The sequence below is a fragment of the Psittacula echo genome (genome assembly GCF_963264785.1).
Source record: "Psittacula echo genome assembly, chromosome: 1".
NCBI lineage: Eukaryota > Metazoa > Chordata > Aves > Psittaciformes > Psittacidae > Psittacula > Psittacula echo.
The window spans coordinates 129,601,640-129,628,511 of record NC_137735.1 but is presented as its reverse complement, the minus strand read 5'-3'; the positions used below and the strand labels follow the sequence as shown (position 1 = coordinate 129,628,511).

Genomic DNA, 26,872 nt, shown 5'->3' with positions numbered 1-26,872 from the left:
TGCCCATGGCAGGGGTTGGAACTGGATGATCTTAAGGTCCTTTCCAACCCAAACCATTTTGCAATTCTATGAGGATGAAGCAGGAACAGAAATGGCCAAACCAGACTTCTGCAGGCAGGGCTCATTTCTGACAACACCTGCATCTCTGGGGATGAGTCGGCTGCGTGTCATTTGAGTGTGCCCTGCATCTCACCCTGTCCTCCCTGGGAAACCCTGTTGGGGATGATGTCCACCCAGCACCAGCACTGTCATCAGGCAGTGCCACTGGTTGCTGCCCAGCCCAGGCATCAGCCACAGCCCTGGCTCTCAATGTCTAATGTGTGTCAAACCCACTGATTAGTGGTGGCTGGAAACAACCGGGTGACATACTTTTCCACTGCAAGCATGTCAGTTCTTGGAGTGTTATTTAAAGCAAGATAAAAAACAAAACCAAAACAAACCCACGCTCTGTGTGCACGTTAATATTTTACTTTGGGTTTTTTCTACATCTGGAATGACTTCTGCAAGTGTGTTTTCTATTATGTGTTATGTATACCACTGCTCAGTGCTATCTATTGACCTGCTCTGTTACGGAATAGCTGAGTGATGCACTGCCCAGTGCCTTGGCTCCATTGATCAGGGCAGTCACACCTCCAGATGCTTAGTGATACAGTAGATACAAAACACTCAATGAGCGCTTAAAGAACACTGAGCCATGTATCTTAATTTGTCCTTTACAAATATTTCACACATACTGCTGCTTCCACTGCCTTGGGTCAATTTGGTCATCTTCTTATGAACCCACATTGATTTTTTTTACCTCCAGCAAATCACACTGGTTTCAGTAACAAATAAATTGTCCTCTTCTCTATAACTAAACCAAACCTCCTGCAAGTGTTTTCCCAGAAGACTTGGATGCTCTCATGTAATTACCACCCTGTCTGCATGCACAAACGAGCGATATTTGGAGGAGTTTGCTGAAAATATGCCATGTTTGAAGTGTGAAACTGTACAAAAAAATTACATTTTATGTATGTTTACAAGGAAATTAAAAGGTCAGATGTAGGAGAGATTAACACATGCTAGCATCTTTGGGAAGAACAATAATACTCATTTATTGCTATGTACTTTACTGCCACATGGTCATTTTCATGATGAGGACTTATGGTGCTTGCTGCTGCACATAGTAGGGTATGAACCAGAAGGTGACCAACAGTCTCTGCAGAGAAGCTGATGTGACATAAAAGGCTGCGGAGCCCATCATTGATAAAGGGCTGTCCTATCAGATAATCCAGATCCTTTCCCCGTAGAAAATGCAGTGTCCTTTGTGCAAAGCGAATGAATGTTTGCACAGCATAAATACAGAGCTCTTCAAGGGGACATGAGACCCTGCCAGTGTACACTGTGGCTTTCTTGAAGCACATCTATGCCCAAAAGTTGATGAAGTACCTTGTCCCGGGACCACGCTGCTTCTCCTTGTGCTAAGACAACAGAGATCCTGTGTCTTCTTTCCCTCTGAGCATCCCATTTCAGTTCTATCACTGATATTTATTCCTTTGGGCTGCATTAGGGATGGGCAACCTAAAAGCTGCATCACAGTCCTTGTATATAATGTGCAAACCTGAGATGAAACTACAGAACTTGCCTTAAAGTGATTATTATCTAGAAAATCTGTTCACCCTGGCAGGAAGAAAGAGAAAAACTCACAAAATAAAGATGTCCTTCACACAGTTTGGCTGAGCTGAGTTAGCTCAGGAGCAGTTGACATCCAGGGCAGTTATCTTGGGTGTTATCTGGGAAGCTGACAGCAAGGAAGATTGTCTACCTGAGGTCTTATTAACATAGGGGTGAGGGGGGCTTAGTTTTTGCTATGTTTTTTAGGTGATAGTGGGGCATTTTCAGCCTTTGGGCGTTACTTTGGCATATGTGTGAATCCTCTTAAGGTTCATAAGGTGGGATGAGGCCGTAGGCTGCCCTAGCCACTCTCCTTCCACTTCCTGTAGGATGCCAAGGTAAAAGTAGATGAGATAGCTACAGGATCCCAGTTTGAAGCAAGGTTTTAAGAGCTCTGGCATGTTCTTGACCTAAAAACATTGGCCTGAAGCTGGTGTCCATGTTGAACCACCTGCATAACTGACCAGCTGAGTCAAGGTTTATCAAGACATACTTTTCCTGCTGCAGAAGAGGTTGCAAATCTGTTGAGTTTAAGACATCTGTGGCCAGTGAGAATAACAGATAATACTGGAAGTGTGTCATCTTCCTGCGGTCAGCCTCAGCTCCAGGCTCCAAGGATGCTCTGACCAACCATATCAAAGCTCCACACTCTCGATTCCTTGTAATAGTGGGGATAATGCTTGGAAGCTGATATGTTTTTAAGCTGGTAACTGGTTTGCTTTCTGGCCAAGAAAGGGAATGGAAAGAGTTATGAGGGCAAAAGGCTTAAATGTAGTGAAAACTATGCACTGGGAATGCCCTCTCCTCCTGCACCAACATCAGAAGGCGGCAGGGAGGGTGCGAGATGTTCTGCTTCCCTTTGTATTTGAAAAGATTGAGATCTGTATTATTTGCAAGAAAGAAAACAATACGTGACATGAACCAGCACAACCTCCATCCTAGTGAGGAAGCCGGCCTGTCCAGGAAAGGACTTTCTTATCTCAGGATATAACTGAAATCAGGCCTCCAAGGCTGGCTGCGCTCAGAGCAGTGATTTAGGCGTCTGCGGGGTAATACCCTGCTTGGTTTAAAATCCGGCATTGGAATTAAGTTTAATTCTAACTACATGGCTCAAGCACCAAGTGTTTTGAGGTTAAGATGCGGCATTCCCAGCTTTAAAGTTCGCCTGAGAGTTATTGCTTGATGTTGTAAATGGACTTAAGGACCGTAGGAGATGGTTTTTCATTTCAGCCCGATACAGTAAGCCATTTAAACACTTGCTTATGTCACACTGAAATAAAAGGGATTTATGGACACAGCTATGTGCTTTGCTGAATCAGAATGCTTGTGCTGAGCACTGTTTAGAGGAAGCATGAGAAATAACCTGTGCAGATGTCCCCGGGTGATGCTGGAGCCTGAGCAAGGCTGGAAAGAGCTGTGTGGAGGAAGCGAGGAGGCCCTGGGCAGGCCAGGAACTCTTTTGTCAGCTCTCAAGACAAAACAGGGAAGTCACCAGGTCACTCAGCCTTTAGTTTGCCTTAATTTTTATCCCATCGCTCCCCATTGGCATGCACACAATGGCTGGGTAGCGCCTTTCATGGTGTGACACCACAGCTGACACCATCCCACCCCCCTTCTCGAGGAGAACTCTTGCTTTCTAATTACTGAGGCTGATTCTTTCCTCTCCTGACAAATGAATGTTTGCAGAAGTGATCGCAACACTTGAAGCAGCCCCTCTTAAACACGTCCTCTGCAGATCCCTCTTGCTATGGGTAACATAAAGCTCTTCCAAGGGACGGCAGCGCTCCCTTCCTGCAGGATAGGAGAGGCTGTTAAGAGCTGTATCTGTAGCCATGATTTCAGCTATGTCATATCCATTCCTTAGTCCATGGGTAAGGACATTGATTTTTCAAGCAGTGGGATTAAGAGGCTTTCAGGGAAATCCAAAGGCCTTGCACATGATAGTGTCCAGTCTTATCAAACCTGTTGGAGATGCTGCATCATTGTTGACCTAAATTTTCTGGCCATTCAACCCACCTATGGGTTGTGCATGTATTTCACAGAGCCTCAGAGAGCTTCCATAACAGGGAAACACACTCTTCATTAGAAGGTGAAGTATGGTTATACAACAGCCATCAATCATCAGCTACTTCTCTTTGCATTGCTATTATCCGCATCTACAGCATCTTTCCTGGGTTCCTCTTTTCAGCTGCAAAGTTCTGCTTGTCTCCAAGTTCCCTTGATAGGGAATACTGAAAAGGATGTTCCTGTTTCCTTGCATATGCAACATCTTCATTCTCCTACAGAAGTACTGCTAGAAGATGACAGATGCCTGAGGATATGGGTGGGATACTCTTGCTAGGGAAAAAACTTACAGCTAACCTCTTCTGTTCCAGACCCCCAAATAGTCTTTCCAATTTGAAATCATCACATGAACAAAAGTGAATGGCAGAAGTGCTGTCTAATGGGTTCCTTCGCATTATAATGGGAAACACTGATATTTAAGTCTTGGTTTATTCCAGAAAGCTCAGCTCATGGTATGTAGGGTGCTGCTGACCTTTACAGACAGGACAGGCTGTATAGATGTTTTTCGCTATGCCTGGAGCCTTGTGCCAAATTAAAGTAATTTTTCTCCCTCTTGAGAATAACATTACAAACCAGACTTCCCATTGTTGGTTGGGGAAAGACTCATGGAAATAAATGATAGAAATAAACACTGTATGCAGAAACAACAGTTTATCCTGAGCATCTCCCCATCCTTAGAACTCCAAGCCACCAAGGTTCAGGTGGAAGCCAGCTTGCCTGAATATGGCTCATTCTGGTGAAGAGTCACCATCGCTATAATTTATTAGGTGCAGACCAGCCACTGGGGAGAATGCTCTGTGAACACACAGCATAAGAAAGAAAGATAGTCCATTCCTTCAGGATATTGAACAGTAGGACAGGAGATGAGAGATGAATGCAGACATGCAAAGAGGCATGGTCAATGCAAGACCAGCCCTGATTCAGCAAAGTGTAGTACTGCCACATGCAGTAAGTAAACTGTGCAGACATCAAACCCACACCGCTTTTCCTCCCTTTGTGTCCCCCCTACAAGCTTAGGAGTTGCCAGGATGAGAAGGCAGTAAGAAGCAGTCAAGTGGGAGCTGGATGTTTAATCTAATAGTTCACTGTAATCAGCGTGCTGCTATCTCTCCCTATCTGATTTCAGTGGGTCTGTCCAAACCCAGGCAAAGCAACACAGGTTTTTGTGCATTCAGCACAGTGATTGCCTCCTATACAGGCAGTGAGCACTTAGGAAATATTCTGCCTCCAATTACCATTTCTGATTTGAGTCATGGAAGAATACACCATAGTCCTCTATTCCTGCAGTCACCAGCTAATGAAATGTGTTGCAGATATTTATAGGACTGTCACTGTAAACAGCATTTGCATTTGATGCCTTTGAGTTATTCAGTGTGACAGTGCTTTCACCGGGAAGGATTTTTGGTTTTGAAAGGGAAAGGTTCCCTTTGGAGCTGTTTCCTCCCATCGCCTTCTCTGTTTGTGTTGGATGGAGCAGTACCGTGGGCAGTTGCTGATAACTCAGTGATGAAGTGACAGGCACATGGGGATAAGCTGAGCATGGTGTGGGTTTTTGGGCTGTGTCATGGAGAGTTTATAGGATTCTCTGAGACAATTTTACAGCAAAGATGGATAGAAAGGAGGGCAGTCATGCCACAGATTAAAACAACCGCCAGCAGGCCTTCCCTAGGAAACCCATTGTGTAAATATTTGTGTAGGAGCCTCCAAAGAGATTTAGTTTTGTGATAAAGGTAACTAAAACATCCTTTCCTTGAGAAAAACATCTACAATTCATAAGATCCCATGAGTAACCACAAGAGAAGTTTGCTTTCTGTAGCATCCCTGTATTAGATTGAACAAGCATGTATGTCAGGTCTTGTTATCACTGATGTTCCGCAAAGGAGGTCAGCACCAGTTTTCCCATCCTCGAGGTGCAGAAGCCAAAGAGCAGAGAAAGCAAGCGTGCTTTGCTCATCCACACAAACACACTGCTCCAGATCTACGTGTGCCTTACAAGCACTGACTGTGTTTGTGTATTGAAGATATATTATCCATAGTCTTTACACACTCATGTATCCAAACGACCGAGCTGTTTGAAAGCACGTGTGTTGAGCTCTTCCGGCACTCAGGGTCACGCTGCATGTGCAGGCACTGAGAGAAGTGGCAGATTTGTCAGAAAAATGTGAGGATCTGAGCTGTTTTGGGAAAAAAGAATAAAATCTGTTCTCTGTTTTAGTGCATAATCTCCATCTGAGTTCGTGATGAGTCTGGCCTATGAAGTGCACGTGGCCCGTATTCATACCCAGCGTGTGCAGCTCCCTGCCATATGGATGAGCAGTTAGCACTCAGGAGTGTGTAACACAGTCCCACCTCTTCGCATGTCCTGAGAAGCATGGGGAATTTGCGGGATTGATGTGGGAACAGCACCCCGGCTGAGCAAGCAGCAGGCAAACTGTGGAGCTCACCTACGAACTCTCTTTACTTGAAATGCTGAAAGTCATTTGTTGGATGAGGCCTTGGGTGACATGGTTTAGTGTGGGGTGTCCCTGCCCATGGTAGGGGGGTTGGAACTGGATGATCTTAAGGTCCTTTCCAACCCTAACTATTCTGTGATGCCATGATTCTAAAGTTCTCTCTGCTTTGAGTATCAAGGGCATCTAAACTGGTAGGTTGAAACAGACACTTGACTTTTTACTTTCTGGAGCTGGGGTGGAGGGCTCTTGCCCTCCAGAAGGAAACTGGGAGGCTGTTTTTGTACAGGAAAACTCACTCATTGAGCTCATAGTGAAACCCAGGACTTGATCAAGAGCAAACTCCCTCGCTTCCCTGCCATATCAAGTGTCCTTCTCTTCTGTCAACAGCTCTGCTCAACCATTGCTTCTTGTCTCTTCGCTATGATTTTGCTGCTCCATGGTGAAGCAAAGCCATGCTTTTGTGCCTCTCAGTTGTCAGTTCCCCCCATCCTTCTCTGGGTAGGAGCCTTGGGAAAGAAGAATCTCAATTCATTACTTGTAGTCATCCTCTCTCCAAACTCTGGTGCTGCTCAGCTCATGCTTAGTGACCTTTTGCTCCCATGTTCCCATCTATAGTGCTTTGGTGTTGATTTCCCTTATCTGGTTACATAGGGAAGCAGAAGGATTCCCTGACTCGTTGCCCAAGAACTGGCCACATTGCAGAGCAGCAGATAGCGCAGATCAGCCAATGTGCAAAGCAGCATCATTCACCCAGACAGACTGTGCTAAATCAGTTCCTTCCCACTGTGCTTTGAAACCTTCCCATTTCTTTCTCTGACAAACTAGCAGAGTTTGTATTGATCTGATGATACAAAAAAGCACATAGTGTGGGCTGCAGACACCTGGTGGAATAATAAAACAGAAAGGAGAGAGGGCAGGACCATCCATATTTTAGCTTATATCAAGCAGGAAGTCTGTCTTCTATCTTCTTTTCTCTTGCAAAGCATCATTTGTTTGTAAGGGAAGTGAAAAGCCCCATACATTGTGGTCCCATACATCTCCAGCCACATACATTTTGATCTGAGCTTCTAGCTATCAGCAAAGACAAAACCAGAAGTTCCTTCATTGTCTGTGTTGCTACCTGGGGCTGGGAGCAGGGGCCAGTATTGGGTCTGTTTCCCCCCACCAAGGCTTTCCAGCTCCTACAGCAGCTCTTCACCCTTTCTTGTGCAGAAAAGCCTGGGTAGAAGCAGCCTGCAGGCCACCAGCTGGGGTCATTATCCTGTAGCATGAGCCTTCAAACCATTGAGAGGCACAGCAACAAGGTGGCACTAAAGAAGTGCAGTACACGCCTTGCTGTGTGCTCACACACTGCCTCACCAAACTATGAACACGACTGTGGTCTTTGACAGCCAAGTTGCTGATGAGCGGAACTGCTGGGGACAAGCGGATGTGAAAGCAGTGTGCTTTCCCTCCTCCTTTTCTGCAGGTGATGTTCATGAAATGCCTTGCAATCAGCCAACCATCATGTGCTGTATTTCAGAGCTTCACTTTATTCAGATACGTTATGTTACCAGCTGTTTGCATCTGAGATTTCTTTAAGCAGTGAAAGCACTAAGGGGATACGAAACTATGGGTTGGGAAAGAGTGGAAAACCAAAGAAGCTCCACACAGCTTTGCCGAAACACTAAAGCACAAAGCCAAACACGTCAGAAAATATTCCCTCTTCCTCTTTTCACCTTCTTTTATTCTTATTTCAACTGTTATATTATATCAACTTATTATGTTATATCAACTTATTTCAATAAATGGGGCATAATACATGAGAGCCAGACTGTGTTTCCATCCCTGACATCGTGTGTTACCACCAGAATAAACTCACTACTTTATATCTTGCCTTGAGTAAACTCATATTAGAACTGGAATATCACTGTATAATGATCATCTTGGGGACGCAACAGATATGTGACAATAAGAAGATGGAGAGATGCTGAAGCAGAGCTCAGACACCCGGAGTTTTGTCTGTTGGGGAAGCCCAGCAAGCTTGTGGTTCCCTGTGCCCATGCTATCACAAGCCATATAGCTCTTAGTCCAAGTGGGTCAAACCACTGCAGAGCCCTTCCGTGAGCCCCTGGAGCAGCTTTACAGCTGAACTGAAAGCTGTTTAATACAGACTTCATGGAAAAAATCTCACTCACCAGGCAATACACATCATGAGAAGCCATATTTTGCATAACATTACTTACCAGATGAAACCCTTGTAGCAAGATAATTTATTGCCATGGCGGTAACAGGATGACATTTATGAGAAGCCTTGTTTTATAAGGCTTTCCTTCAGCTGCAGTGCCAGGGCTCCAGTTGTGCTCATGGAAAACGAGAAGGGAAGCGATGTTATTTAGCGTGCACTATCCTCCAGTGGCGTGCTGGTGTGAATAACAACAGGGATAAAGTCTGCTTGGATCGCATGGGATTGTGCATTCCAGGATTGTAACTCTGGAGTGAGTTGAAGGGAAAAGCTCATTTTGACTGAAGTTGTCTCATAATAAACTCCGTATCTTGCATGGCCAGCTTGAGGCTCAACAGAGGTTTTGGCACATCCGAATTTTTGCTATGGGGAAGAGGCCAGGGCCAGGGTAAGACTCAGTCTGTCCTGGTTCCAGGAAAGGGGGAGATGGACGTGGGACAGAGCTAGGAAGAAGGAGGAGAGGAGCACCCAGGAGAGCTGAGAGGTGACAGGGCAAGGGCAATGCTGCTGGAGGTGGTCAATGTTGCAGATCCCATGGCAATGGCTCTTGAAAGGGTGAAGTTGATGGGCAACAAACACCACAGGGATGCCAGCACATCCAGCCCCACCAATCCACAAGAGTGGGTGATTTTTAACCCACAGAGCTAAAGCAGAAAGCTGAGCTGTCCTCAGCTAACCCCCTGAGCCCACATCTCTGCAAGGCAGCTTTGCACTGGGGGCTTAGCTTATCTGGCGCTGGTGGGGAGAGGTAATGTGTGAGGGCAGAAATGCAGTGCTGTGGCAGCCACATCCCTCACAGCCTGTACTCCGCCTGCCAGGTTCCTGTGGACCCTCTGCTCCTCTCTGGTGATGCTTTAGGATTCGCCATGGCAAAAAATGCCATTAAATGAAGCTGGGGATCCCTGCAGTGCTCAGGAAAGTGCCTTGGCTGCAGAGTGGTGAGGCTGAGTCATACTGTGGGGCTAAGCTGGGTCCATTCTGCTGTGGGTCCATTCTGCTGTGGGTCCAGACGTGTGTGAATGTCATAGGGCAAGCCCACAGCAGGGGCAATGCCCGCATGCTGCCTAAGTCATGCTGAAGAAGGGATTTCCAAAAGCCAAAGCGGCTTAGGCAGCCCATATCCCATTAGCAGATAGTGGGATTGTGCCTGTGCACTCTGAAGGGCTTTTCGGGGCTGAGTTGGGATCTGTAACTGCAAAGCAAAGTTGTTCCTTCCCGTAATGGTGCTCTCTGCAAGAGGAGAGCCAGGAAAGGGCTTGAGCAACTGTAGAGGAGCTTCCTCAGGCCATGACTCATTTATTTCTTAGCATCCAATCTACCGGAGCTTGGAAGTCTTATGAAAGCTTTCTATACTGAGAAGTTTTATAGATATTATTTGTTAACTCTTGTAATAAACTATACCTGTATGGAAGCACTTTTGCACCAGCATCATGATAAATAGGACACCCCAAGTAGGACAAGCCCATTTTGGGATTCAAGGCCAAAGGAGCAGCTGGTGCAACCCCAGGGAGCACTGTCAGCATGGCCCTTGCTTGCTTTGCACTACCTTGAATCACGGCTGTTGAGGGGCTTGGGGACACTTGCCTGGGTGTTTCCTCTCCTGGCCAAGCTGCTCTGTGAAGCCAGAGGCTGTGGTACAAAACACTGCGGCCCTTCTGCTGCAAACAGCCCCATTTTCCACATTGGAACAGCCTCCTCTTGGCAGCCGCTCCATGACAACTATCAGGGTGGCTTTTCTTTTGCTCCTTCCAGCCCTTTCTTTCCCCAGGGCCAAAAGAAGGGGGATTAACGAAAGGAAAAAAGCCCAAAACCAGAACACAAACCACAGACTGAAAGCACTGTGGTGAATGAAAGGCTCCACGTGCCGGGCTGGAAAGCCAAGCGCCCTGACACACGTGTCTCTTCTCTCTTGCAGATGACGGAGGGCCGCAGATGCCAAGTGCACCTCCTTGATGACAGGAAGCTGGAGCTGCTCGTTCAGGTATTAACTGCAAGTTTCTCCATGCAATGGTTTGCTGCGGCTGCGTATTCTTGCTGGGGTGGGGAGAGAAAAGGGTTTTCAGCTGCTTTTCTCGGCAACTTCACGCTGTGATTGCCTGCGGAGCTCAGGGAAGCTGCACTAGTGCTGGGTGAGACGGATCTGCAAAGATATATCTGTGGGAGGGGCTAATTCGGGTCATATTTCACTTTGTTCAGTGCCAAAAGCTGTCCCAGTCACTGCCAGTGGGATAGAAAAGCAGTTCTGGTCATTTCTGACGCTGTTACTATACCACTTAGCTATTTTTTGAGGCGTTGCTTAGCTTTGAGAAATACATTGCTTAAAATACCTCCAGAGGCTCTTCCCTGTGAGGGTGCTGAGGCACTGGCACAAGGTGCCCAGAGAAGCTGTGGCTGCCCCATCCCTGGCAGTGTTCAAGGCCAGGTTGGACACAGGGGCTTGGAGCAACCTGCTCTAGTGGAAGGTGTCCCTGCCTGTGGCAGGGGGCTGGAACTGGATGAGTTCAAGGTCCCTTCCAGACTAAACCATTCTATGATTTGTTTCTATCTTTTTTCCTTGCCGTCCTAAATTGTAGGGTATGATGCCAGGCTCCACATCAGAGGCAGTGGCCAGGAGCACAGCCAGCAGAAGGGGCTGCAGTGCAGGTGCCACAGTCAAGCATAGCTTGAGACAGAGATCGTAAATCGTGTGTCGAACACAAATATGCTTTAACATGAGTCTATGCTCCGTCCGCCTTACTTTTCATTAAAGAAAAACACAAAGGAAAACTAGGAGAGATGGGAGTTGTGCTGCCTGTGTGATGATGGGCTGATGCAGCGGTACCATCCTGCGCTTTTCCTAATAGAATCAAATGTGCTTAACAGCAGAAATAAGTCTGTGTCTTTCTTGATAGAGCAGCAGACTGGTTTGGGTTGGAAGGGACCTTAAAGATCATCCAGTTTTCTAGTTTTCTGACAGTTTTGGCTCATCTCTTCAAGACCACCAAAGGGTTAATAACAAGAATGAGAGGAATGTCTTTCTTTTTACTAAGGCTGCCGGCCAGCCAGGGGCAGCCCAAGAAGCAGGAAATGAAACTTCCCATAGCGCCCAAATCCCCCGGCTGCAGCTGATAAGCTGGGAGGGGGGCAGGATCCTGCCCCGCACAGGCAAACCTGAATGGGGATTGCTGGAGGCAACTTCAATCGCCGGAAGCACATTCTCAGCTTTGCTTTCTGGGAAGTTGCTTAAAAACACTATTAACAAACGTTAATGGTAATGTTTTTCCATGTCCATAGTCACTGAGGAGGTGAAATCCCTCAGCTCCTTGTGACAGTGCAGTCAGAATAGCCCTGAACGAGCCAGGCTAGGTCTGGAAAGAGAACAGCTAGATCAAGATGAGTGATTAAAACCAAACACCACACCGATGGTCTCTGTATCGTGAGCATCCCTGCACTGGGCTCACTAATGCTCAGCAGTTGCCTGGGGGAAGATCAGCCACCTTCATTGAAAAGATGCAGCACTTGGGTTCCTATTTCATATACATGCCTTTTTAACTCTTCTTAGTTCAATTAAAAATGAATGGGCTTTTGAGGAACAGCTGTGCTAAAGCACTTCTCGCAGTATTAATAGTCGCAGTTTAAAATATACTGCAGGAAATCTGCCCTGGCCAACCCTGCTTATTCTAGGGTTTTATCAACACAAAAAAACCCCCATAGCAAAGATAACAGGAGGCTGGTTTGGGAAGCTCCATATCCACTTCTGAGTGGGCAGAAGCAGTATCGTGTGATATTATGTGGGTTTAAGTGTTTGATCACACCTTCAACGGGAATTTCTCCTAATCAATACAGGCAGTGAATTACTCTGTAAATCACACTAACTAGTTTGCAGGTGACCCACGGCTGATTTTGATTTGTACAATAAATTGGTTTTGCTGTTTGCAAGTAACGTATGGATGGGGGAAGGCAGGAGGGCTGCTTATGAAAAATTCAGGCCCAGGAAAAGCAGCAACCTCTCTTGCATGTAGCTTGACCTAGATCTCTGAGTACCACCGTGCCCCTATGTGTGCAGCATCTTCCACTGAGACGTCTCAGATGCTTTTCTGGTTAAATGAGGCTTTTCAGTACTGTTAGGTAGCTTCTGCTCAGGGCAATAGTAAATAAATCACTTTTGGGTGGAGCAGCCAACAGAGGAAGAGGATGTTTGGATTCAAGTATGTCTCCAATATCGATACTCTTTGTCGACCTGGGCACAATGCTTTGCTTTGCCTGCATCTAAAGCATGGACAAAGCCACCAGCTTCGAGGTGGTCCTAGGGCTGCTCTGCTCAGGGCCCTCAATCAACCAGGCTCCCTTTGGGAGCAACGTGCACTTTGCTAGGGGAAGGCTCACCAAGTGACCTGCATTGTTTGTAACTTGCAGTGAGATTTCAGATAAAAGTTGCTTTGTAAGTTCTGAGCACTGCTATTATTATTATTGCCTTATCTCATAGCTGAACTGGATAAGAAGCTGTAAATAAAAAGTTCATCCAGCTCTGAGCTTCTGGCTGTCACTTCAAAGCTGTGTTTTCCTGTGGGTATCTTGCCACAGGCTGAAACAGAAGGATGATTTGCTGCTTTATGGCATAAAAGAGGTTCCTCCATAGCTGCGTTAGGCCTTACCATCTAGACCTGCATTGGCTTGAGTCCCCTGGGAGCAGGGCTCTTTAATTCTCATGTGAAATTTCACCTTTCCCACCAACCTAAACCTTTCTTGGAAGCTTTTCCACAGCTGATTTCTCACTCCAGGAAAGACTGCTGGGAACTGGTAGAACTGATTTCTCTGCCATGGGTGAGATCGAAATAATATCCTAACCTGGATCTGGCTTTACACTGCCTTGCAGCTCTTGTGTGTGTGTGCTGTTGATTGCTCTGCTTATAGAAGGATTCAGAGCTCCTGCTGCTGTGCTGTGGTGTGGAACAGGACAGCAGAAGAAGCTGGGTCTGATCAAAGGAGGGAGATGGGTAGAGCTGCCTTGAACGGATGCAGGAGAGCTCCTGGAGCATCTTGAAACTTCTTTAGGCTGATGACTCCAGGGAGCTGAAATGATTTCCTCTCCTGCTGCCTCCAGTGCTGCTGGGCAGAAACAGATGCATCTGGGAACGATCATGGTGTTTGAAAAAAGCAGTGTGTTAAGCGAATGCCCTCCCCTTTTTGTCTTCAAATTAGCTGTGATCAGGCTCAGGGGTTTATGAATATGTCATTCGAAACATGTCCATTGGGGGGTAATGAGGACCATACCTCGGGCTGCAGGAGGACAGCAAGTGGTAACCGTGCTCCTGTGGTTGCTCATAGGAGTCAGCCTTGGCTCTGTGCAACAGCTCCACCAGACCAGATAGAAATGCTTCGACACCACAAATTCTTTCCCAGAACTACAAAGACCCCTCAGATTGGCCTCACAGCTATTGCGAGTGGGACCCCACACACACATGTGTTTTATTTGCATTACTGAGCCCCAAAAGTAAGACTTTGGCTCAGAAGCAGCACTTATAACCCCTTTGAATGCTGGCTTGCTTCGGTGTTGGCACGTAACACAAGGGCTTGGAGTTACCACCATCGGGAAAGTGATCCTGGGTTTAGTCAATCAAAGGGTCTTGACTAAAGTCTTTTCCTCCCAAGTTGAGCGACTGCAGAGAGGTAGAGCAGCAGCTAAGGAAAAGCAGAAACACAGGCTTTGCGGATGAAAGCAAGCCCTCCCCAGTGTGTTTTGTCAGATAAATGCTGAAATTTAGAAGGACTAATCATAAATGGAGACAGAGGAGGATCATATGGAAATCTCTTCCTGAGGGTCTGAAAGCCAAAGCGTGTTTGACTTGGGATTAGGAAGAAGAGTTGCATTTGGTATGTGTTTCATTTGATAAATGCCTGTTGACAATCTGGGGTGTGTGGCAATTTTACATAGGATATTTCTTTGACAGCGTTTTCTTTCTGAGCAGGAGCAGAACTGGATCTTCTTACAACCTGGGTTTTTTTCCCTGTTTCTGTTTGATGCATGTTTAGTTTCTAACACAGTTTGGCTTTATCCAGCTAATCCTTTTCAGCAAGCAAGTCCCTTCTCTTGCTTCTGGAAAATGGATTTACTCACATTCCCCACTCTCAGCCTCTCTATCTGTTATATTATTTCCCAACTGCATCACTTGTCTGCTACACTTGAAAGATTTGCATTGCTTTACTTAAAGACTTTTGCATAACTGGCAATTCATTCCTTTTCATGTGGGTTCTTATGAACAGGGCTTCTTTCCGGGCTGGCTGAATCAGGAGGCCTAGATCGCTCCTGCTGCCTGTTATCTGGCAGCAGCTCCATGAACTGTCATCTGAAAGTGTTAAGCCTCCTAATTCGTTCTCTCTGGAAGAGTTATTGCAGAAACAGAGCTCATCTGAGGCTCGTAGCAGAGCTGCCTGTGGGGTCTGGAGGGCTCTGAAATTTCATCATAGGAAATAACTGGGCTTTTTTATTTCTAACCTTCTCCCCAAAGACCATGAGTCCACTTTGGAGATGATGGGGAGAGATGAGGAGCCAGCACCACATTTGTATTTGGGTGGTTAACCCACCCGTATGTCCATGTCGCCACTTCTTAAGCAACTCTTGCTATCAAGTGGCTCAGGGCAAGCTAGATAAGCTTGCGACCTTTCTATTCCCCAGCTGCCATGCAAGTGCATCCAAACCCACAATCACAGAACAAACTGGGTTAGGAAAGACCTTTAAGATTATAAAGTCCAACCATTACCCCAGCACTGCCAAGTCCACCACCAAACCATGTCACTGAAGGCTTCATCTACACGGTTTGTGAACACTTCCAGGGATGGTGACTCCAACACTGCCCTCGGCAGTCTGTTCCAGTGCCTGAGCACCCTCTCAGTGAAGACACTTTTCCTAATACCTAATCTAAACCTCCCCTGGTGCAGCTTGAGGTTATTTCCTCTTGTCCCATCACTTGTTACTTGGGAGAAGAGACCGACCCCCATCTCACTACATCCTCCTGTCAGGCAGTTGCAGGGAGCGATAAGGCCCCCCTGAGCCTTCTCTTCTCCAGACTGAACCCCCCAGGTCCCTCAGCCATTCCCCATCACATTTGTGCTCCAGGCCCTGCACCAGCTCCATTGCCCTTCTCTGCCCCGCTCCAGCACCTCACCTCTTGCAGTGAGGGGTCCAGAACTGAACACAAAATTTGAGGTGCAGCTTCACTGTGCTCACTAAAGGGGGTGTCTGTGTGTATACATACGGCCAAAATGAATGGGATTTGCAGAATATCCTTTTCCACCCTTTTCAGCTCATGTGGCAGCTCTGCTCTGAGTGGATCAGGATTCCTTCAGTTCAGGAGCCCAGCACTTGTCCCCAGTGTGTCTGGCACGCTTCAGCATCTCACCCCAGGAACTTCCTCCAAGCCAGGGTGGGAGATACCAGGCTGGTGAGGTGCTTCCTTGACTGGAGCCTTACTGCCACATAGATGGCTGTAATCAGGGTGGCTGTCCTGGTGGAGATGCTCAGTTTAGACCTCACCAGTGTCCCTTGCTCCTCCAGGCTCACCCCCACTGGGGCCAAGCTGAGTACGCTGTCCTGGGGATGATACAGCATCTTTTGAGAGGAGTAACTCTACTAATACTCAGTGGGGTTTTCCCTGTGTTTTCTTGCTGCCACATCTTTCTATGCCAATAAACAGGATGATTACCTGGACTAGCACAGTGGTAAAACTGCAGAGGTTCCACTTAAGATGGCACCTGCCTGCCGTCAGGGAGAAGCTGTCTAACTTTGGGTACAGGTTTTGCATGAGGACCACAGCAGGACCACAGCACTATATCCCATGCTGCGGATAAGCAAGTCCCAGGATTGAATCAACTTCCCTTGAGAAGTCACAAAACTTGCAGAAAAATGGGGTTGAGCCCTGCTCTGTTGCCAAAACTGGGGATCCCTTTAAAGGCACCAGCTCCAGGGCTGGTGCAGACATGAAGCTGGGCAGCCTTGACCGTAAATGGAGATGTTTGGGTGCCAGTAGCTGTCCTTTCGTGTGGGGAGGCAGCTCTGTTCCCTGTGGTGCCTGCAGGCTCTGCTCCAAGAGCACTTTAACCATCTCTGCAGCAGCAGCAGCCATCAGTGCTGGGCTGGGAGCAAGCAAGCAAAGGGTGGGTACTACCTTAACAGGGCTGTTTATAGTGCATGTCCTATAGGGCAGGTCCCATAACCCTATAGGATGGGCTGGTGATGATGCCCTCGGTTAGTGCCCAAGGAAGAGTCCCTGGTCTTCCCACCCAGCCTCTCCAATGCTGCAATGAAGCAGCTTTGTCTTAATTCAAGGCCTCAGCATTAGTTTGACAACTGTCCTCTGAGTGGCTTTGTAGGTTGTGGGTTGGTGTGTTGCTGCTCTCCAAAGAGACAAAAAGCATGTTTTCTGTAGGGCGGACAAATAACTGCAGACCAGGCTGAGCTCAAGTGGGTTTTCTGATAGGAATCTGTCAGGATCCAGGCCCTTGCACTGAGAAAATGGGCAAAAATTGGACTTGGTCCATAATTTAAAATGAGCTGGAGCTGAAGGGGTGCTCAGATCTGCCTTTCGGAGAGGAGGATTTATTTTCCCTAACTGCAATGTCACGACTCCGCTATAAGTCTGATTTCAGAAACAAACCCTGATTTACTACAGCAAGAATGAGACCAGTCCAGCTCAGCAAAGTAGAATTTGGAAAATTCCAAAATAGATCTTTTAACATCTTTGGCATTAAAGATTACTGAGATTCACAGCTTTGGATCAGCTTGGAAGCCATAGAGGGTGGGATTTACATCACCAGGACAAACCATGCAACTGCCCCTCCACAGCCTGGGGCTCCTGGTGGATGAACGGTGTGAAGCCATCTCTCTCCTGCAGGAAAGGCTCCTCCTGCCCTCAGTGCCCCTCAGGTCTCCATTTAGAGTTTTGATCATTTTTGAGCACGGCTGCAAATTGGACAAGTGTACATCTGTGATTGGTCACCAGGAGATGGAGGAGAGATTGCTCAGCAAAAAGGGAGGTGGGAGCCCAGAGTAGCAATCCCTGTCTGTGCTCTCTGAGCAACCAGTGAGCGATGAGTCAAGAGATTCTCTGCTGAAAAGCTGGGTCTTTACCAAAATCAGGAAAATACATCTAGCATTGCTCCAAGGGGAATATGGGGCTGGGAACGTTGTTGGCTTTCCCAGTCAGCACAGCTCCTGAAGACAAAGCTGCTGCACAATACCTACCTCTTGTCTTAGACAAGATAAATGAGCAATAGACCAGGAGAGCCAGGTCTGCTTCCAGACCCAGCCTTTCAGCCTGTAATGAATGACTCTGTTGAGCTGCTCTGCAGAGCCTCACTAACCCCCTCAAAAAGCATCCACCACTGGCCATCTGTGGCCTACAGAGTATCTGGTGTCAGGGTGGAGATTCATTTCTCAGCCTGGGCTCAAATAAACCCAGAAGTCCACAGAAGTCAAGCCTGGAGGAGAGAGTGTTTTGCTGGGAGATGGAAGAGCACAGGGGCAGAAGAGAAAGAAATCTGATGCACAGAGGTAGAGAATGTACAATCCAGCTTAAGAGCCAAGAGGTATGTCAGGCAGGGTGAAGGTGGCAAAGCAGATCCACCCAATTATGAGGGCAAAACTGAATGGATTTGGGACAGGAGGTGAAATGAGCATCTCAGAAGGGGATCCTGAGCTGGGTTCAGAAACTAGGAGTGGAAGAGCCTCTGCTATGCACCATAGCTTGGCTCCATCAAGGCCAAAATGGTGGTGCTGGCCCTACAAGGTTAATTCAAGCTAACTTCAGGTGTGCTGTGTGCTCCAGGCCCCCTGAGCTCAGCACTGATGACCATAATGCTCAGTGAGGGTAGACACAGCTACAGACAGCACTCAAGGGATGGACTTGCTGGAGGAGAACATACTCTAAGTTCAGATACCAGCAAGGCAGGCTGTGTAGAGCAAGGTGGCAGGTCATGCTTCTCAGTGATGTTCACCAGGAACAAGATCTGAAGAGGCGCAGTAGGGCACACAGCTCCAGGGCAGGAATAGATCATCCATCAACCCAGATGGACAGGGAGCATGAACAGCCTCCAAACGATCTGCTATGCAGTGAAGGTCAATGTGGTCAAGCAGCTTTAGAGAAAGGAAAGGCAAGACTGGAGCTTAATGAAACCCAGCAGGGATAGCTCAGTCCCTCCAGATTTGCTCCTCAGCTGCCTGCGGGTCAGCACAGGCATGGGAGGAGCATCAGCAGAAGATAGGACAGATGGAGGCAGGGGGCAATAGCCGCGGGGAGCAAAGTGACCGTGGAGGATGAGGCAGGTCAGGGCTGACCTTGCCTATGGCAGAGAGGTGTTTCTGTGCCCTGAGGAGGTTAACTGGAGAGGAGGATGCTTCCCTGGCACGGTAATGCTGCACATTCTCCTCTTTCTGAGCTGTTTGCTGGATTCTGAACAGAGCTGAGAGCAGGTTTCATCCTTTCATGCCCTAAGACCCCAGTAACCAAACCCTGCACATCTATCAGATGCCGCTTTAAGAGCCTCAGGGAACAGGATCCCACAGCAAAGTGCCTTGTAAGAGAATAAACAGGGAATGGCAATCATGCTCCTCCATGGAACGAAACAAGGGTGTGATTTCCAAGGGCCTGCGTAATCAATATCACTCTTATCAGTCTTCCTGAATAAATTGAATTTAAACTAATACAGGCTGGGGAGCTATCCATGAGCTTTCAGGAGAGAGATAAGCTGAGGACATATGTTTATTCATACCGCCTATGCTAAGAACTGGATATTCTTTAGAGCTGGCCAGATGTGGGTGAAGATATTCAGTATCTAGTTTCCATTTGTTCTGCTAAAATTTGTCAAATATCCTTAATTTTGAGCACATGGAGCTTTTCAAACTTGCGGGGAGAGCTGGTCACAGTCCCAGTAAAACATCTGGTGATGGGAGAAAACTCTTTCCAATGAGTTAACTCCTAAAGTTTTGCAGAGCATCAGCAATTTAAACTGTCCTGGTGGCCTCCCACCACATACACCAGTACAGGAATGGCACATCCAGCATCTACTGGCTCTGTTACAGAGAAAACCTCTCACTCACAGTTACTTGGGAGAAATTCAGAAATTCACTATTGTTTCTGCCCGTCTCATCTACTCCCTGGCCTCAGTGGAGCTTTTGTTCATGCCTGGACCAATCTGCTAGTGGCTGTGAAATACATCGTTGTATCCATGAGATGCTGCTGCAGCCATGGATAACCAAACATCCCCCAGCTTCACATCGCTCTTCCTAAGGCAACAGCAGGGCTCATCCATGGGGCACCACCAAGCACAAAGATGGAAATAAATGAGATTTAGCAGCAGGATGATAAGGCTAAAAGACACAGAACTCCATCTGCTCTCTGTTACTGCTCCTTCATGATAGAGCAGGCCTTGCACTGGTGCCACATCCCGTCCCTCACCTCCACCCCTGGCTGCCCTGAGCACTTGCCTGATTTGGTCCATGACAGCGGTGAGATTCCTCTCATTTAACTCAAGGCATGTGCAGTGTGGGTGTCTGTGCCTGAGCTATGCTTTTACAGGCAATGGAAAGAGAGGGGCACTTGTAGGGCACAGCTGAGCTCATCCTCAAATGGATCATCTGAAATGAGTCGTGCCCCTTTCTCTCCTTGACTGCCAAAGGACTCTGCAATTACCTCTTGGGTAGGTGTTCACATTTCAGAGGGTTATGTGTGGTCAGATCAGTCCTGCTTCAGCTCCTCCTTTCATGTCCTGCAGGCTGGGAAAGAAACCAAAATGGTAAATTTGGGTGAGAAAGTGCTAAAAGTGGCCCAGGGCAGAAGCCGTCTCTTGGAAGGCAGCAGAAATAGAAATAGAAAATTATTTTTATAGCATGGTCTGAGCAAGCAATTTTGGAAGATAATAACGTATGTACCCGTTGATTTCAGGAGATATTGAACAGTCTGGAAGCCTGTAGCTCAGAAGACATTATGAGCAAGGCAGCAGAGCTGATTTGCTTTCAAGCCAAGGTGAAAAATGTGCATTTCCAACCTGAGCCAGCATTTCAGGATGGAGCATTTCCCCTTATTGCTTCCATCAGACCACGCAGTACAAATACTAGGTTGATAGTGAATGAGAGATGCCAAGCTTGATTGTCTAAGCTACATTGCTCAGCTTATAGAAAACTGGTTTATATTCCCTTTCCCTTTCCTTTCAGCCACAAGCGAATGCAGCTTAGACAAAAGTTTTCAACTTCCAGCCAAAAGCCTCTTCCTTCAGCGTGGCACAGTGAGAGCCTTGGCCACGGGTGAGGCTCCCAGGCTCAGGGATATTGTCTGCAATGAGCAAAAAGGACCTTAAACTGTTACCATCTCACTAGAAAAAGGTTTCCTTTCCCTTTCCCTTGCTTCAGGTAACCAAAAGTGGCAGCTGGCTGTGGCTGCGTGGTGTCAGGATGGAATGGTTTGCCCTCAGTGATGCATTGGACTGGTTAGTCACAGAGACATGGGTTTCGGCATCACACCTGGCACTGGCACTGAGCAAAGCAAAGAAAAGCTGGATCTGGCACCACAGTGCTACCAGGAAAGGTTGCTGGGCTAGCGTGCCTCAGCATGCAAGGAAAAGGAGACATGTGCCAACACGTAGAAGTGGCAGAAGGCTGGTGATGGGCAGTGCAGGGGTGCGAGGAGGGAAGCTTGGGTGCTCCCCAGCCTTGCCCTCCCCACCTCTCCCTCTACAGTCATAAAATCACAGAACCATGGAATGGTTTGGGTTTGAAAGGACTTTTAAGACCATACAGTTCGAACTCCCCTGCCATGGGCAAGGACTCCTCGCACTATATCATGTTGGCCAAGGCTCTGTCCAACCTGGCCTTGAGCACTGACAGGGATGGGGCATTTACCACTTCTTTGGGCAACCTGTTCCAGTGCCTCACCACCCTCACAGTAAAGAACTTCTTCCTTATATCTAACCTGAACTTCCTGTTACCCATTACCCCACTACATTAAACCCATTGCCCCTTGTCCTATTGCAGTCTCCATCCTTTCCGTCTGCCTTTGGAGTGTGTTTTTTGGCCCAGTCTGTTTGGAAATGACGCAAAATGCCATCCCCAAGTGATACAGCACTTCTCCATCCCCCAGCCTTTGCTGTATATCCAGTGTGTGGTTTGATGGCCCTTTCCATCTTTATTTCATGTCAGTCCCTCCTACTTACGAGGAAGCTTTGGCAATCTGATGTCGAAAAAGATTTGTCTCTTTCTTTGATAGTTTATTTCCCTGAATCCCCCTGCTCCCCAGGGATCCTGTAACTTGCTGAGGGCAGGATGCTGTAAGTTCAGTGCCTGGAGAAGGAGCAAGCACAGGAAGACTGCCGATGGCATTTGTGCTGGCTGCGATACGGGATGTCATCACAAAACCCATCAGCTTCTCTAATTTTCAGGACAGAGGAGATGGCTTTTGGATAATAATTGGGTCAAGCTTTAAAAAGAACTGCATGACCTCATCCTGAGCAGCAAGACATGCTCATTCTTCCCTTACATCCCTGTCCTGACCTCTCCCAGAGAAGCAATCCTCTTGGATGAGAGGCTGTTAATATAGATAGGATGTCTTTTACTTTCCCATCTGTCTGCATTCAGAGATGCCTCATCACCATTATGTTTGAATGAAAACTTCCGTTATTACCTTTACTGGGAAAGTGCCCCTATTTGGGGAGGAAGAAGCACAAATCTAAATGCACTTTGGGAGGAAGCTTCAGTCTCTGCCCTGACTTTGAAGATGACGCTATCTTGGTAGCAGGTCAAACCAGACACTTGGAGGTAGAGCCAGTGAAATGTGCCAGCACTGAAGGGTTTTATCTTGGAGAAAATTGATTTCTAGTATAGATTTTGGGTTAGTGATTCCTCTCTATTTTTGGAGAGAAGTGTCCTCTGTGCTGCCTGTCTCCAGCATTCCTGTTGGCAGAACACGAATAATCCTTCCTGTGCAAGCAAACAGCAGGTTAGTCATGCAGCCTGGTCCCCATCACATCTGCTTTCAGGAACCACCATCCCCTTCACCCGCTGGAATAACATGGGATGAGGGGTACAAGCATCCCTTCATCCTAGGATGATGGCACATTTGGGCCACTGGGATAAAAAGGCTGCCAAGCTGTAGAGGTGCCTCTGGCTCATTTCTGGGTGAATAACCCTGTGGTCATGGTGGAAGATGGAGAAACAAAGCGGGGGTTGGAGCAGGAGGTGCAGCAGTGATTAGATGTGACCTGATGGACGGCCATCAACTTTCAGCTCATTCCTATCCTCCTGCTTTGAAGGCCCAGACAGTGTTAGTGACTTGGACTTGTCAGGGTGGATCTTATAATGTCTCTAAGTTACACTTGTCTGCTGGGAAAGAAGTGAATTGGACAGACTTGCCTTCGTCCTTTTTGAGAATATAATAAGATCAACCAGCCAAGCCATTTACACATCATTTCACCTCCTTTCTTTGGAGCATTTCATGAGTAGTTGTTCTGACCCACATGGCAATGTAGGCAAAGGCATTGCTCATGCTTGTGACAGTCTCTAGACTGTCTCTCTGATGTTTCAGAGGCCATCCTGGCACCCATGCACCAGCCCGACATAGCAGCCAGACTGTTGCATGGGACAAGCCTATGGCTGCTGAGCAGCTCAAAGGCATAAAGATTGGCGGGTTTGGCATTGAGCTTCTCTTGATTACTAGGAAGACTGGGTTTCAGATGAATTTAGTTCTCTCTTTTGAGGATATTTCAGCAGTCAATGCCTGATGAGAATCCCTTTCCACTTAGAGTCTGCCTTTATTCCTCCATTCCTGTCACTAGTAGGCAGGGGATGGACAAGCTCATTTCTTGATGTTCAGTTCAGGTTTATCTTCTCTAGTTCTTTGATTTTTCTTGCCTTTTGAGCAACCGGAGGCTTTACACAGGTAGGTTATAATGTGCTTTAAAGAGGAGGAATCACCATCCATGCCCCTGACGTGGTTCATCTCATGGGGACTGGGTGCCTCTTTCTCCTCACTCTGCTGTTTCTCCACTCTTCTCATAGGCAGAGCCAAACTGGGACCACAGGCAACAACTGGGATAACCCTCAAGCCCCAGTGACTCCAGTGTCCTTTCTCTCTGCACCAATATCCCACTCACTGGCCTCCTGCTGCCCCTTTGGCAACCACAGCTCCAGCAATACAAACACCTGCGTTCTCTGGCACAGCTTTGGGTCCAGACTTTGGGAGTATGGGGTGAGATCTGACCCCAACAGGACACAATAGATCCCTGAAGATGGGGACCTCAGACCCTCAGTTTCCAGGTCATTTTTATATGTACCCAAGATTTTCTCAACTTATTCAGCAAATGTCAGAGGGATACAGAGACACTGATGGTCAGGCACATGCAGTGTGGTTCAGAGCTTGTCACAAGCATTTTGCACAGCTCTAGCTCTTGGGCTTTAGTGAATGGTTTTAAAGCAGTCCCTTCCCTGAAAAGCACTATGGAGGCAGATAGCATGAATTATTATTTGTTTTCACTGTGTGGACAGTTGATCAGTGACAGATGTTTCTAATTGCATTAAGCAAGTGGAAATAATGAGAATTAGATAGCAGATTCTCCAGGAATTTACATTTAGATTGAGTTACAATTTGCTATTAAAAAGGCAAATTCAATGTAGACGCATTGGTTCTTCAGCAGGAATGAGAGACAATTACTTTTAATTATTATTTGATTATTTAAAAATGAGCTGTGTTACTGTACTTAAAAATATCTGACTCCAGGGGATGATTTAATGTGGGTGCTGTGTGTCTCCAGGAAAAGACATGGAACAATGGAAATGTTTATCAGCAAACATCTCCTTTACCTTCCCCTTAGGCTCACACTGCAAGGCAGATGGAAACCAGGGGCAGCCCCAACCAAGACTCACAGTGCAAGATTTGGCTGATGTCGGGATGGTGGTGACTGGGTCGGGCTCCCCCAAACCATCTGCATCCCTGACAAATTGAATTAAGTTGCACTGATGGAAGACAAACTGCATCCCGCCCTAGACACCACGCTTCGCTGGACTTGGCAGGGATCTTAGGTTGATTATGTCCATGCCATGCATTGCATGTAGCTGATATAAAGCTAGAAGAGGCAGAGCAGAGGTGGGTGCAGAGGCTGGGGCTGGAGCAGGGTGGGGGTACCCGCAGGGCTCCGGCACACAGCATCTGGTGCCTCCAAATGACACATCCGTGACAGCTATCTCCCAGTGCATGCCAAGAGAAAATGAGCTGTGGTTCCAACTGCTGGAGGTTTTCCTTTTGGGGCTCTCTCACAGCTTTCTTTAATTCTATTTTATCTCCTAGATTTCAAGTTCAGCTTCAGACCCTGCAATGTGTGAGTCCCCTGTCAGCAGAGAGGGGTCTATGTGAGTGCAGAGCACTGTGTGTCTCTGTTTAGTGCACAATCCAAGTTATAATATTTTTCTAACTAACTAGCTGGCTCAGCTTTTAATTATTTCTTTTCCCCCCCTTTTGCCTAATGAAAGCCTTATCCCAAACTCCTTGAAGTCAGAGAGTCTGTCTATCAGCTTCAGTAGGCTTTGGATCAGATTTCAAATCACTGATTCATTATTAATTACACATCTGGGACTCCCTTTTCAAAGAGTTCATTGTTAAATAAATTCACTTTTAGACATTACAGACTTCACATTCTTGTGCATTTAATAAAAGTCTGGCAAAGCAGCAAAGAGCCATAAGCCAACTTCTCTTCTGGTACTGATGGATGAATCTCTACTGAACAGCAGCGGTCTACACTACAAGAATATAATATACCTCTTTGCTCTCATATAACCACTTTCTGTCTGAGACCAAGTCTCTGTTTGGAACTTTTGGCTTTTTTATGATTTCTCCTCAGTTTTTCATAACGTTTCCCTACCAGCAAAGAGCTCCTGTGTGGATTCAGCCATTGCAGGGTGAAATACCTTTGCTATCTAGTTTCTTTTCTCTTCAAAAACATACTGGCATCTTCTTCCTAGGATAAACTGCAGTCACATCTTCAGTGCCTCCTGGGAGAGAAGACAGGCGAACAAAGGTTTTCCTGATCCCTATGGCAAGTGGAATGGAAAATGTCTTTCTAAAGATATATGGTGTTTTCTGTAGTCTTCAATAATTTGAGTCCAGCCACTGAGACATTAAGGTGACCAAGGAGCTGGTATAGAAGCTCTGTTTACACAGAGGGATAGTTATTTGGCAGGGAAATATGCAGAAATAAAGATTTTCCTATTTGAAGTCCATTCAATAGGAAAATGAACTACATGAGAAAGCAGGGCAGACTACATTGTGATTTAGTGGCACACGGTATTGCCGCTTTGCAGCTGAAGGCACAGGGACCAGCAGCCCATACTGGTGTTTCCTGTGCTGCAAGCAAGGATCTGCTAAGCTTCACTCAGTCCATTCTTTGCTTCTAAAAGGGCTACCTGGACACTTTGGGAAGGAGGAATGGGGCAAGTCCTTTTTTCTTCTGATGCTGAATCAGAGTTTAAAATGGCTGAATGTTCCCTGTTAATACCAATGTCCAAATTGGGGGGATAAATTCAGATGACAGCCACCCAGTTTCCAAAGCTTTCACTGAATAGACAACACTTTAAGTTATTTGGAAAGGAAAACCAATAAGAAACAAAGCTCCCACCATTTAAATAATGAAGCTCTGAATACTTATCAGAGACAAACCCTCACTGAGTCCATGGCATGCTTTCAATGCAAGATGTAAAAACCACCACACTGTTGTGGAAGGGACTACGAAGAAAGGATTATGACACTGCGGCACTTGAACCCCAAAGTGGCCAAAGTTAACTCCCCACTGTAAGTCAGACATCTGTCTTGTTTTATCACAGAGAAGGACAAAAACCCAAATTCTACCCAAATTCACATCCCTCAGTTCTTCAGAAACCACATTAAATATTATTCTGTTCACCCTCACATATGAAGTGCGACTCTTTCCACAACTGCATCCTTTCAGCATCAGAAATTATAAAAGCATTTACTCTTTACAAGGAGCAAGTTTTGGGGTGGGTCCACAGCCATCTGGTAGAACATCAGGAGGCAGAGAAAGATCTGTCACGCAGGCAGTGTGACCGCTGGCTGGTCAGCAGAGATGCCTTCAGTTCCCAGAAGGCCATCAAGATCTACAGCATCATTTACTGGAAGCCTTTGTGCTTCCAGAATTATCTGCCAGCGACATGACTGATCTCTGGGCTGGCCCAACACATGAAATTTTGGCTCTGTCATTGAAGAGATGAACTGGGATCAGTCTCTCTGATTTCTCTTGCCTGCAATGCTGCTTTAGAATCTGCTCCTGCCCATCTTTCACTTTGGGTTTAATGAAAGTATGAACAAATATAGTTACTTAGTCACTTCAGTCTCACTTTGCAGTGAGGTGTCTGCTGAGATGCAGAAAGAGATTTTCCGGATGCTGGCACAGGGGTTTCACTCTTCCTTAGGGAAGAGAAAGAGCTCCAGCATTTTTTATGGACAGG

At 46.8% G+C, this 26,872-nt stretch overlaps 1 protein-coding gene across 2 annotated transcripts in view; it reads left to right on the top strand.

Moving 5' to 3' along the window:
- FRMD4A (FERM domain containing 4A) overlaps positions 1-26,872 on the top strand; it is a gene marked incomplete at both ends in the record, with an annotated part of 371,294 nt that overhangs the window by 228,328 nt on the left and 116,094 nt on the right. For both annotated transcript variants that reach the window (XM_080618704.1, XM_080618703.1), the window contains one exon: positions 10,310-10,375. In XM_080618704.1, the coding sequence (XP_080474830.1) occupies positions 10,310-10,375 (66 nt within the window). The remainder of the gene's footprint in view (positions 1-10,309; positions 10,376-26,872) is intronic.